The sequence below is a fragment of the Porites lutea genome, chromosome 4 (assembly GCF_958299795.1).
Source record: "Porites lutea chromosome 4, jaPorLute2.1, whole genome shotgun sequence".
In the NCBI taxonomy this organism is placed as follows: Eukaryota; Metazoa; Cnidaria; class Anthozoa; order Scleractinia; family Poritidae; genus Porites; species Porites lutea.
The window spans coordinates 48068156-48082074 of NC_133204.1; the positions used below are offsets into that span (position 1 = coordinate 48068156).

The following is a 13919-nucleotide window of genomic DNA, read 5'->3' on the forward strand; positions in this document are numbered from 1 at the left end:
TGCAGGTCTTCCATAACGTATTTCTATCCAGTCGGTCTTGTTTTTCGCTGGGTTATAGTTCCTAACCAAAATTTATCAGCTTTGCGCGTTTTTTCAATTCTGGCTTCAAAGGTGGGTGATAGGAAGTAGCACCATGACTGAAATATGAAAAAAAAAGTCTCAAAATTAAGCATATAGAGCACGAAAACTTGTTATAAGGTACATTTTTGATCCAACTGTTGCACGGTGGTGTTGAAAACAATACGAACAAATTAAGCCTTTGTAGAAAGTGGATGCTCTAGGTACTGTTTTCTGCAGGTCTGACAATGCGGATATGATATTTATATAGCTTATTTTTGACAAATTGTTATTCATTATTGCAGAACGAGAGTGGCGAAAGCAGAAGTCCGAATACGAGAGTTACATCATGACTTTGGAAGCCGAAAGAGACGCACGGTCAAGACATGATGGAATGGTGAAGGTAACCTTTTTGTTTGTTTACTTTCATAGACCTCAAAACAGCATCCAGTGGGATGTCAACCTTCGATCTTAAAATCTTGTTATTAAGGGCCTGTTTACATGGGGGTGGGGGACCCCAGATAGGTGAAGTAACATGCGGCGGGTCACCCCACCTATCATGTAAACGTGATCAAGTTAAAATGAGAGATTATGTGGACAGGCGGGTTACCCACCAAAGCGGGTTACCTCACCTACCTGGGGTCTCCCACCTCCATGTAAACGGGCCCTAAAATACGACGACGTGTTAAGGGTCTAACAAGGTTGTAAAACAATGATTACAGATATGTCATCAGTTCTAAATCTAATTACAAACGAGTCTCGTCACAACAGTTATTACTCGATTTGGTGCGCAATGAGTTAAAGGCGAATCTTTTTTTACCCTATATTGGTCATCTGTCTTAGCTAGTTTTTATTACGTGTACTTTGGATCATGTGGCATGCAAGTAGAAAAGGGCCCGAAGTCCAACTTTACTTTCAGTAGAAGGAGTCAGGAGTGATCTTTCTTTTTGAAATCTAAACTTGTCAATCAATTGTTAATCTTTCGACAAGACAAATCAGAATTGCTGATACTCCTGACCTGACGAAAGAGTGGTCACGATCCCGATTTGAGCTGATAAACAAGACAAAATGAGGCATGTTTTAGGGTGGTGGCGCTGCTGGAGGTCTGTGATGTCACCACCAATGGTCGCCATCATAGCCACCATGTTGGATTATACCCAAGAATTATAATTCAGGTTAATACCTCAATAAATGGTATTTTTTGCGCGTGACACGTAAAATAACACATAAATAAACACTTTGCATCATTTCATTTACAAGCTTTACTTTTACTGCTGAACGAAGTTGACAAAACATGTATTTTTACTCAAAAAAGGCTTGACCATCTGCTAACTTCTGACGTCATATCTGGTAAACATAGTAACTGACCGTCACTGAACTTGTCTCAAAATGTGAGCGAGGGATGAACGAATAGCTACTGAAAACAGGAAAAAGCTCAAATAAACCTCCGAGAGGGCGGTGACACCCCTCCCCCCCCCCCCCCCCCCCCCTCGTACGTCCGAAGGGTATTGAATGAATTCATAAATAGAAGAAGGATATTATATTTTTAAAAGCCACCATGTACCTCAGTACTTTACTGTACTGATACAGATCAATAAATGCTTTATTGAGTGAGCAAGATGAAGCAAATCCTGTGTTTTGATTGGCTACCCGAGCCATCTTGCCCGCTCGGAATTTCCTGCTTTGGTTCCACAAGGAAAACTTTTTCTTTTGGCCATAATTATAATAAATCCTTTATCAAGATAGCCTGATATTGGCCTCGTTATTTTTTTGCTTTTTCATTGACCACGACTTGGCCTCGATCCATAAAAACGCAAACATTACTTGGCCAATATGCAGCCATCTTGACCTAGTGCTTGGTTAGTAACGAACATATTTCATCTTAAGGACCGGTTAAATAAAATAGCGTGAGTTTTTGAAAGAGTTACCTTTGCAACCATTCCATTTCGTGCTCATTTTCTGTTTCCCTTGCTCGTTAATCATTGTTTGGCCAACTCAGTGTCCTTTAAACCTCGCAATAAGATTCTCAACGGAACAAAGGGAATGGTTGCAGAAAATTAACACTTAATTCTACGTTGCCGTTTGTTAGCCCAGCTGGAGCCAGAACCTTAATCTAGATATTTAGAGAGCATGTTTCCTAGGCTTAAAGCTCCCCTCAATTTAGCATGTGAATACAATGTCTCTGGTTAACCCTCAATTATTTGCCATGGAGACCTCAAACTAATCATGACGAGTATTAGGCTGTCCAGGAGGTATGCCCTTCAAAACATAAGAACCTTAGCATCAATTGACAGAGTTTATTTTTTTGTACAAAGATTTTGCGTTAACATTCACATACAGCTACCCCTGATATATCCCTGGTATATTTGGCCAAGAAATGCCAAGAACTTGACAATTATGCCCTCAAGAGTTCAAGCACGAATTTTGCCATATTTTGTCTGTTTAAGTGCTGCAAGTATCGTTTTCAAGGTTAATGAATTAAGACCATGTACTTGATTGAGTCAGAGGACAAAACAATTTTCTGTCTCAAGTGAACATGTGAACAAGGACTTGTTAAGCATTAGGAATTGGTGCTTTGATAATCAGCTTTTACTCAACCCAGATAAAACAAAACTAGTGATATTCGGCAGCCGGCAAATGACTGCTAAGGTTAGCGACTTTAGGCTTTTTCTATTGGGGAAGGAACTCGAGCCCGTTAAGGCTGCAAGAGACCTTGGTGTCACACTGGACTCTAACTTAACATATAATGAGCATATTGTTTCTACTGTATCCTCATGCATGTCACGTTTGGGTCAAATTAACCGCGTTAAGCATATTTTCAATAAACACGCGCTAATTGTTATTATAAATGCCTTAGTTTTTAGTAAATTATTCTATTGCTCTTCTGTTTGGAGCAATACTACTCAAACTAATCTGGACAAGCTCCAAGCAGTACAGAATTTCGCTTGTCGTATTTTGAGCGGCGCTAAAAAATTCGATCACATAACTCCTTTGCTAAAAGACTTGCGCTGGCTACCAATCAGGCAACAACTTTATTTTCGTTTTGCTGTTCTGGTTTTTAAGTGCATGACGAGTTGTGCTCCGGAGTATTTGACATCAAAGCTCGTTGGAAGATCCGCCGTCTCGACAAGGAATACGAGAAATTCTCAACTTTTGAACATACCACTCTTCCGCACTGCCAGCGGCCAAAGGACCTTTCAATATAGAGCAACCTCTCTCTGGAATGAGTTGCAGCCTGCGCTCAAACTTAGCCCATCCGTGACGGAATTCAAGTGTTTACTCAGGCAAAAGCTTCTTAATGACTGCTTTATTTAATTAATTTAATTAATTTTATTGACCTTTGTCTTCTTTTATCATTGTTATATTCTTATTGTCATGTACTTGGTTTATAATTTTGTAATGTAAAATTGACTCTGAAAAGCCCCGTGGGGACGAGCCAATAAAGTATGTATGTATGTATGTATGTATGTATGTATGTAACATTTCAGTCAAGTACATAAATACTTTATATAGTGGCTAAATGGTCCATTTTTGGCACAGATTAACTCTGACTCGCTTGATCCTGCTGAGAAAGCCCACTTACCAGTGACCCTAGTAAACGAGTCTCTCAAGAATCAGACCAAGGCGGTGCTGCTTGCAGAACTTGTCTCCATGGAGTTGTTTTATGGCCTGGAAGACTTGCTGAAAGCGGGCCCAACGGGAATGGCTCACGGATTCACAAGCCCTAAACTGTACAGCAGTCTCACTGACAGAGATTTACTGCTACAAAGTGCAGAAACACTCTTAGAGGTAGTGGCGAAAATGTATTGTCTATATTCTACTGATTACACAGAAGGATCAGAAGGTCTCGTCACTATAAGTGAAACTCATTAAGGCTATTGATGATTATTTAGTACGATTCTCAAATGGCCCTTATGAATGATTACGCCAGACCACCAAATTTCATCACCAAGCCTCGTTTGTAAACAAAATTCTTTGCATTTGCACTCTTCATGCATGGGTATTCTTTTCAACTCTACTGTCCTTAGAGTCTATTTACGCAAAACGTTACAACATTACAATTTCAAAACGAGTTTTGGGGGTGAAATGTGCTAGAGTGACGTAAACGTGAAAAAGGGCTATTCTAACAAGTCTTATTTTGGCGTATGATAAAAGTTAAAATGCACTTTATTTCAGTGTCAATGTATTTAGCACGGAAGTGCTTATTGGGAAACTATTTTTACGGGACCACAATTTTACGAGGTCATCCGAGACACGAGAAGTTCTAACCGTTTGCAGGACAGAGGCAGTACCTTCATTTCTCAGTCATGTAAAGACCCTCAGTGTTGATCCTTCCCCGGGAATAATTCAATCGACCTCCCGCTCTACAGCCAAGCGCTGCCCCGACTGAGCAAATCCTGCCTTAGAAACTGAATGTGAAAAAATAGCCGGTTTATGAGCCATCCACTATATGCATGTGGTTGTTATTTTTGGCGTAAACGTCAGTTTGAAAAATAATACCTTAGCTGGCAAGATTAAGGTCCTGGAATATCCTTTGGCTTCCTTAATCCATTTGCCATTTTTATTGTTGTTGTTGTTCTTGTCTTTCCTTCTTTTTCTTTCCACCTTGTTTCTTTCTTAAGTTCTTTCTTTGTCTTGAAATTCTTTTTACTTTATTACCAGTTAACAGAGTACTTTTTCATGAAGAGCACGCTTTCCGATGACAATAACTCAAACACAGCGCTAAGAAAGTTTGAGGCTCAAGAACAGACAACAGAAAAACCTTACCGATTTATGGCTCAAGGTTAGTCAAGAACTTGCTACCTCTTTCCAGGGCGTGGTTGAAGAGATTAGAAAGTGTTTTTAGGAAGTCTTTTTCGGTTTACACATTACATCTCACAAAGTACATCCTTCTTCTGAAACTGTTCAAGGAAAAGGTTTTAAGGTCAAGTGATAAAGACTATTCTAGATACCTAATGCGGCGTGTTCAGTCAAGGGAAAAAGGGATAGACTGCAAAATCTTCGTCAAGCTTTCCATCACATGCACAGCCTAATTTCAACGACCGGTAAACAAAGGGTGAAGGGGTGGCTCTGTTATTCACTGTCTTGCTGCAGCTAGTTACTTCAAAATATTCCGAGAGCAATTAGTTTTATGTTTTTTATGTTTGGCACGCGATGCACGGCGACAAGAATTGACGATTAAAACGAATTCCCGCTGCGATTGTGAGACTCGACAAAGTGCCCAAGTTCCGTTAGGTGGTCTTGTGGAATGGAAAACGCACGAAACACGTTTAGATTCGAAACTCGGCATTTGTGGAACAGTTCAAGGTTTTTTTTTTTTGTCTCATCCTGCGTGCAGCGGATGACTGTTCGTTGTTCACTTGTTTCATGCATATAACAGCTGCACTAGAATAGACAACAAGAATAGAAAAAGCACTTCAAAGGGTTTGTCTATATAGCTCTTAATATCTACAATAGATAGCCAAATAATGGGACTTCTCTCTGCGATATCGTTGTTAATCAGCGATGGAGGCCTAGGTTGGGCGATTTGAGAAAATGTGTGATCAGGTTGAATTCTAAAGAAATGGTGCAGGTACAATATAGGAAAATTCATACTTCAATAATCGAGATAAGATAAAGATTAAGATTTGTGAGTGGTTTTAAGGACACCTGCTGTTTTGTTTGCGAAGTCCCGTCTATTTTCATTCTACCTGAACACGTGTACAAAATTTGCATGTTAAAAGAAAAGCAAACGATCGATGATCTTTTTGACGGTAATTGCGTCAACGAAATATAAATGAAGAGCGGACGTGAGTGACAAATAGTTGTGGATATTTCAAATGTTTGTTTTTCCCGGCTTATTTCTAGAACAATAGTCCATCGCATCGTTTACACTTGCTTATTGGATGAACATCGGTACATATACATGTACAAGTGGAATATGAATGTTCCAATCGACAAACTGTAAGCGGTCGCCATATATGGTCAGCATTTTGAACATTATTATCGACACATTTCCTACTTCATGGTATTATGACAAATTCTTACAAGATAACCAATCACGTAATATATAGCCGATCATATTTACTAGTAAATAATTGTGAGATCGCGTGCTTCTTTCTCAGGACAAGGCACACGGCACAGCACACCGAGCAACGAGTCGTCTTACGAACGTAAACTGCTGCGTGTCAGAGAACGGCTTAGGAGACTAAAGAGAACAACAGACTCAGCTGCTTTGGGTTTCCTTTCTAATTTTCTGGATGCCAAGCTTGAAGAGAAAGAAAAAGGTAAGGACATACGAACTATTTTCTTATTCCTGCCTTTAAGTCATTAGTAAGCGCAGAGGGTGTTCAAATTGGGAGTTCAATTAAAACTCATTTAGAATTTTGCTTTGGAAAATATCAAGTAACAAGGTAAAGTTTGATAATAGCTGGGCGTTCCTCATCTCTAAAACTAACTGCAGGATAAGCCACAGCAGGTCTCCTTAACTGAAAAAAAATCTGTAGACAAGTGTTGCACACTAGTGCTGTTAAAGATTTTTCTTAAACCATGCTCCAAGAAGAACTTCCCTGTGTTATATTTTTAACTTTCAACCTTGCCCCGGTCTCTAAGAGGAGAGGTCCTGGGAAAGAGGTTGATTATCTTATCGCGCCACGTTCATCCACTATTTGCAAGCACGTCTAATGAAGAACAATGGCAAGAGCTTCCGTCAATTTCCAAAGAATAAAAGAGAAGTGGAGAGAATTATAAAACTGATAAATGATATCGCTCTTAGCTTTTATTTACGTCTGGCGCGCCTGATTAATGATCGTACGATAGGCATATCAATCGAAATGCAAGAGTAAGGAAGAGAACATTTTAAATTTTAATTTCTTTCCCGCGGCAATTTGTTGTTTTACAGAGTGGGAGGCACAAAACTCAACTATAAAAACATGCTGTCTATCTATTTCTGTTTACATATATTTAAGGATAGCAAGCTAGCCCACATGATTTATAGGGGAATTCTTGTTTACATTTTTTGCCTCATTAACATATGCTTATCATTATCTGATAAAGCTAATAAAATAAAACCTTTGAATATTGAGAGAGCATAAAAATTCCTGTTATATCTGAAAATTTGTGTCCGATGTAGCGAAAAGGTTCGGAGAAATGATCTTTGAAAAAGTGGAAGATTTACAAAGAATGTATGAGCTCAATAACATTTTTGCCACCCAGCAATTTCGCAGTTTTTGATAGCCTATATTTCCTTTGTTATTGATTGCAAAGAGTTGAAAATTGCTCAAACTGCTCAAATTAACCAGCTCTCTCAATTCTTGAACCTAACTGTATAAACCGTGACGTTTTCTAAAGGTTAACTTGACTATGCTAATAAGCAAAACTGTAAACAATGACGTCAGCAGGGATTCGTTTTGCTTTCATTATGCCAAACTGGGCAAGTCATCCAATCTCACCGTCAAATCCGAATTAAAGGAGTCGTGTTGTAATTTTTTTGTTTATTTGTTTGTTTCATTAATCATTCGCTTAACTTGGCAGTAAATACGTTACACTGGCTCTCCACTGTAACAGATCAAAGTTAAACTCTAATGACGTATGTTAAGTCATTTGTTGACTTTTTGCAGGCTTACAAGATTATAAGAAGAGGCTGTATGATCTTCTAAAACTCTTGGTTACGTCTCAAGATTCGTCGGCCGGTAAGTCTTAACTTGTCAGCGTTCTTGATTTATTGGTTAGCATAATTCATTCTCTACTAAACCGCAGAATGACAGTCGTGAGATTAATTCGAGTGAGGTATACGTATATTGTAGGACAAAATGACATTTAAGGCAGCTGTTACAATAATTTGGCCCCCTACTCAGTGCTGAATCTGGACAAATCTTTCAAATCTGGAACTAAGTCTTCCCCTCAGTCTCCCGTATTTCGAAGTTTAAGAAGACTGGACCTAAGGAAAGCTCAGCATTGGGGCTCGTATCCACGTTTTTTTTCAACTTTTGAATAGGACCAGTTAACGAGAATACGTCATCTCCACCGGAAAGAACCTCTTAAAATCCGTAAAGGGGCAAAGTTTAAGGGTGGTTTGTTGAAAACTACGAAGATACTGCTTCGCGAATCGCGAAATTTTACAGACGTTTGATTGGTGGGGCTCAAGTTCTTCACCTCTACCATACCGCCAAACTTACGTAAAATTTCGCAGCTTCGCAGAGCTATATCCTCGATCGCTTCATAGACGCATCACGGTTTCGTGCTTCAGTTACTAATTTTAAGGCGTTTTAATATAAAAGGGCCGGATCCTAATAAAAGATCTAATCAACTATAAATTAAAATACCGAACAAAAGAAACCTAGTCATTGTATGTAAGACCCTGAAGAAGGAAGGCCGTGCCTTCCGAAATAATCTTGCTAACAAAAAATATATATTCTCAACTGTAATATCAGCCTTGCCTCTATTGGATATTTGCGAACCGGCTTTTATGAAAGGTCTTTTCTTCATAACTTGTACATTTAAAAATTTTTTTTTTTGTTTAAGCGTTTTAGATTGTAGAGTCATTATAGTATAGTACCTGCTAAGTTTGCGAACGCCTGATATGGTCGACGTCGCGTTCAAATAATGAGTATGATCTTGATTAATCTCCACCAATATGTCACTACACAAGGACGTATTAAGAAGTCTGTAGAACACATGTTGTTTCTGATAAATTTAATAATTGATTGTCAAGTTCTCTAAATTGGCTAAGTGCTCACTTAACCTTTCTATGTCATTTCCGTTATTTATTTTATTTTCATTTTTATTTTTATTTTTTTTACTAGTTGACAAATTTTTAGCTGAAGATTCTAAGAAAACGTGCGGGAAAACAAGAAATTTGCTTATAAAAACCTGAGAGCTATAATTAAGTGGAAAAAAGAACTTTAAAAGTTCAAAACTAGATTACAAAATAGTTGAATCAAAAGTGCTTTCTCTCTTGTTTGGTAAATAAACGGTTCTTTCTAGTGGCCATACATAAAGTCTGTCTCCTAGGTTTTGGAGCACTGCTGAAAAGCCTTATCAACAGCTTTTCAGGACTAGGGTCTTACTCAGATTGGGTCTAACTATTGTATTAATACCAGTGCTGTGTTCTTAGAATACATGCAGTCTTTCTCTGCGTCTAGCTAAGTGAACGAATTGAGAGGCAAGCGCCTATTTATAGGGCAATGATAATGAAATTCGACGAAGGTGATAGGGTACAGAAAACGTTTTTTCTTCTAAATAATACTACCTCAGTGAGTCCATGGCTTTTTGTCACTGATTCGATTTCTTTATATTCACTGTGAGTAATCCCGAATGCTGTATGCAAAAAAGCATTCCTATAACTGATGATATTAACGAACTATAATCATGTATTCTCTACCAAGATGACGACAGAATCGACTCTTTGAGGCTTGAGCAATCCCTTTGTCATGTGCTTATGGACAAAGCGCTACTGAACTGCATCTTGCTACTGGACAAGGCCGACATGGAGTTTAAGATGAAAACACTAGCCGTGCACCAATCGCATTTTGACTATTCAGGTATGTTTCATTTAAATTGACACACTTAAGACTATCTTAAGGCTCAACCTACGTTAAAATGACAAAGACAGACGTCCGCATAAAGTTTTAATGTGTGATTATATGTAACAAATTCATGCAACCTTTTTTTGTAACATTGATGAAAATCAGTGTTGTTCGTTTTACTACCCGCACAAGTAACTTGGTGTACAACATTACTTCTTCGGTTCAGGTTGCAATTTTTGCTGGGTAAATAAGACGGCTTTTCTATTTTCTGAAACAAGTAGCTGCAACAAAATTGTTTCGCAACAAGTGAAGCGCGCAGGTGGAAAAACGAGAGATAGGTGTTCATATCATGTATGTGTCCGTGTGTATTTCTAACTTCCACTCTATCATAGACGTTTTGAGTCATTTTAAACTACGCAAACACAACTGCTTCAATTTGAAGTTCAGTATACATGTCTTATTCATCTGAAGTGACGTGCACATGCATACGTAATCATTGTTCTTTCAGGAATTATCAGTATGACACCCATACAATTTGATTGTTCGAGTCAGTCTAGCGATGACTTTGTCCCTTCTCCACCCCTCTCAGGAACAGGTCGCCTGACATCTGTTGACGAGGGCGTGGTACTGGAGAGCTCGAGTGACAGCACCAACAGCCGCGAGAAGCTAACCTCACACCTGGAAAACGCAACGGAGGAGCTGGAAGCGGAAAACAAGCGCTTGTACGAAAGGAATGAAGAGTTACGAAAACGACATCTACAAGCCGAGGAAGAACAGAGTGAACTAACACTCAAAGTACTTGAACTCGAAAGAAATCTTGAAAGAAACGAGAGGAAACTACACAGCTATAGGCAGTTAGAAACAACCGACGTGATCGATTTGCAAGACAAAGTGGAAGAGAAAGAATTTGAAACATGCGAGTTGCTAGCGCGCGTGGAAGAACTCGAGGATGAGCTTCAGGCGAAAGTTCAAGCCACCAGTTTACTTAAAGAAAACGAGCGGCAGCTAAGAGGGCAGCTGTCTGAAGAAAGGAAACATTTTGAAGATCTTGAAGAGCGAAACGCGAAATTGAAATTGAAATTTAAACATCTCGAGGATAGATTTGAGGAAAATGAGCTGAAACTTGCTTCATACACAAAGTCAGAATCACTCGATAGTAACAAAGTTATGAAGCAGTTGGAGAGTTTAATTGCAGAGAACAAAACACTTAACTTAAGAATATTTCAGCTTCAAGGGGAACAAACAGAAAAGAGTGACATTTCATCCGCAATACAAAATGAAAAAAGGGACTTAAAATTCACCGAAGATCAAAAGAAGAACTTAGAGAGAAAAATCATTGATCTTGAAGTGAAGCTGAAAGAGCAACAAGTAAAAATTCTAAGTGTTAAAGAATATGAACGTAGACTTCGTGCCGAGTTGTGCAAAGAGATGACGAAGAAGTTAACTAAGGCTCAAACTCGAAGTCGCGAACTTGGGGAAAAAATCCTTGAGTTAGAGGCTAAGCTACGGGATGCAGAGCAGCAATATAACACTGTACAAGGCTTGGACCTGAATACGAGGAGTGCTATGCTTGATGATATAAGAGCGCTGAAAGACAAGCTACAGTATTCTGAGTCTCGACATAAGGAGCTCAATCTCAGCGTTCAGGATGCTGAAGAACGCCTTCGTCTTTCACAGAGAGAAGTGCTTTTAGTGAAACAATCTGAAATTGACTTGCGAGAGAAGGTTCAGTTGTTAGAGTCGGAAAACTGTAGGATTCAAGACAAATTACGTACCTCGAAAGAGGAGAGATCAACCCGCCCTCCCACAGGTAGGACTGCAGATAGACTTGAAAAACTACGAAAGGAAAATGCAAACCTTTCCTTAGAACTGAAATCTTTCAGGGAGAACATTTTAAAACTAGAAAGTGATTTGCTAAGAAAGGACCAGGAAATTCTTACCCTAAGAAATGAATCGGTGGACTTGTCAAGTGAGGTGTGCAAATTGAGAAACGAACTGGATGAAAGCGTGAAAAATAAAACTGATGAATTAAAGAAATCCTCGGAGGCACAAGCGAAACTTGCTTCGAGACTTGCTTTATTGGAAAGGGAATTGACAGAACTGCGCAGGAGCAAAACGCAAGAGAGCGATCGAGTGGTTGAGGTGGTTGATGGTAGAAGTGATTCCACAGGATCAACGTTGTTAATTAGCGATGTGAATTTCGAACTTGCAGTTAACTCTGAAAGCTCGGAATCTTTTCTAGAAAAACCGGAAAACTCTGAGTTTGTTGGCGACTCACAGATGGACAGGAAGCAACTTTTGAAAGAACAGAAACAGTTACAGATCGTTATTGGCGAGCTTCAAAATGAAAAATCTAGAATGGCGGACAGGAATGAGAAGCTCCTCCAAGACCTGAAAACTCTGGAAGCCAATTTGTCAATTATAGAGAGTGCATTTCGTTTATGTCGTTCAGAAAATGAATGTCTGCAGCAAGAGGTTAATATAAAGTCGGCTGAAGCTAACACCGTTAGAACGTATGCTTCTTTTTGCAGCGAGAAAGCAAATGAACTTCGGTCGGAGATGGCCGCTCACAGGGAAAACGAAGCCTGTCTGGAGAAGAGATTATCCGACTTAGAGAAGGAATCGGCTCAAGTACGAAATGAGATGGGACATGGGATGTTGGAGATGTCAGAGCTTAAAGAAAGGAAAGAGTCGCTAGAAAAGAAAATTGTGGATGCGAGCCGTGTTGTTGACCATTTAAAGCAAGAAATTGTCGGTCTTGTCAATGGCATGTTAACATTGCAGAGAGAGCTTATTGTCCACATTGATAAGATGTTAGATTGTCTTGGATTAGACGAAAAAAGTGTTCAACGCTTTAGAGTCAGACAGCTATCTGCGGACTCAAATGATATCTCCACACAAACTGAGGAATCAGGCAGCGAAGTAAGCAGCGAACTAAGCGAGGTATTTTTGAGTAGCTCGCCATTTCCCTTCCGCCTTCTGCCAGACAAAGAAGGCTTTTTAAACCCTTCTGATGTAAGTGTCATACGAGAGAACAAAACCGAGATTCTTCGCCTACAGGATGAGCTGAAAGCTAAAGTTCTTGCAATTAAAGACTTCCTGAATTCTAATAAAGGCAGTGTGGCAAAAGTTGATGACGAACGTGGTGGTGAGGTTCATGCTAAAGCAGCTCTTGGAATTTTGGCATTCGGTCCCAAAAATACGTCTGGGTTACCCCGACTAAGCAAAGCTGAACGCGTGAAGCTTTCGAGTTTACTTGCAAGATTAAAAGAAGAATTAGTCCGAGAAAGGAAAACAAATAACGATGGCAGAAGCAGTGGAGATGGAAACGATCTTTGCGTTCTTTACGACAATTTGGAAAGCAAGCTGTCGCGGCTTTCCTGTGAGCTTGCGACAAAAGAGAATGAGATCACAGATTTATTAAGTGAGAGAACACAGCTCCAAAATGAATTGGAGGAGTGCGAGAAGGGTCTTTCGGTTTGCCGGCACTGTAATTGCAAAGTTTCGCAAGAGCTCGAAGAGAAAAGAAAGCGACTGGAAGGAAGTCTTCTTTCACAAGCCCAGGACACCTCCCGGCTTGAAAGCGAGATTTGCGAGTTCATGGAATACAGGCAAAGACTTGAGGGGGAGCTGGATCTAATCAAAGGCCAGATAACTAATCTGGAGGACGAGCTTGATGTTAGAAAAATATTAATCGAGAGATGCATTGGACCGAGGCCCGAAGGGGGCGAAAGGTAAGATGCACCTAACAGTAGCTTTCAAGATTCCCTGTTGCCTTCTAAGGGGCTGTTTACATGGAGGGAGGAAGATTCTAGAAGGCGGAAAACTTTTCGTTGGGTTTACATGCAGAAGTTTCGGTCAGTGTGGTGCCTAAGTAAATAAGGAATTTAAAATGGCGGGCGTCAAAAAAACAAAATACAATTTGGGCCCTGCTGTTCTTTTTACTGGCGTTAATAACTACCTTTCAGCAGGATTATCATAATAATCAGCTCGTGGTAACGCCAAACGAAAAGTTTACATGGCGCTAGGATCTTCCTACCTTTCAGCTTGGAAGATCCTAGTACGAGGAAGATTCTAGCGCTAGGCAGAAGTATATATACACCACTTTGCATGTAAACTGAATACAGAAAACATATTGCGCTAGGATGATCCGACCTCTAGGATTTTACTGGTGCTAGGACTTTCCCTCCTCCATGTAAACAGCCCTTAATTGTAGATGAAGGACCACGGCATTAGGGAGAAACAGCAGGGACGGTCATACGAGAGCTGTTATATTCGGCGCGAATGACAAAAAGCAAATTTCTCACTCCCTTTTTTCATGAATGAATGCACACCCCCTCATTTTGAAAACGCATA

The 13919-nt window shown here is 39.7% G+C and overlaps 1 protein-coding gene across 1 annotated transcript in view; it reads left to right on the forward strand.

The window, feature by feature from the left end:
* Window positions 1-13919, forward strand: part of LOC140934792 (uncharacterized) — a 37596-nt gene that overhangs the window by 20390 nt on the left and 3287 nt on the right. Inside the window, exons 15-22 of the mRNA XM_073384358.1 lie at window positions 363-460; window positions 3598-3846; window positions 4720-4840; window positions 4968-4986; window positions 6142-6323; window positions 7656-7727; window positions 9423-9578; window positions 10072-13297. Coding sequence (XP_073240459.1) covers window positions 363-460; window positions 3598-3846; window positions 4720-4840; window positions 4968-4986; window positions 6142-6323; window positions 7656-7727; window positions 9423-9578; window positions 10072-13297 — 4123 coding nt within the window. The remainder of the gene's footprint in view (window positions 1-362; window positions 461-3597; window positions 3847-4719; window positions 4841-4967; window positions 4987-6141; window positions 6324-7655; window positions 7728-9422; window positions 9579-10071; window positions 13298-13919) is intronic.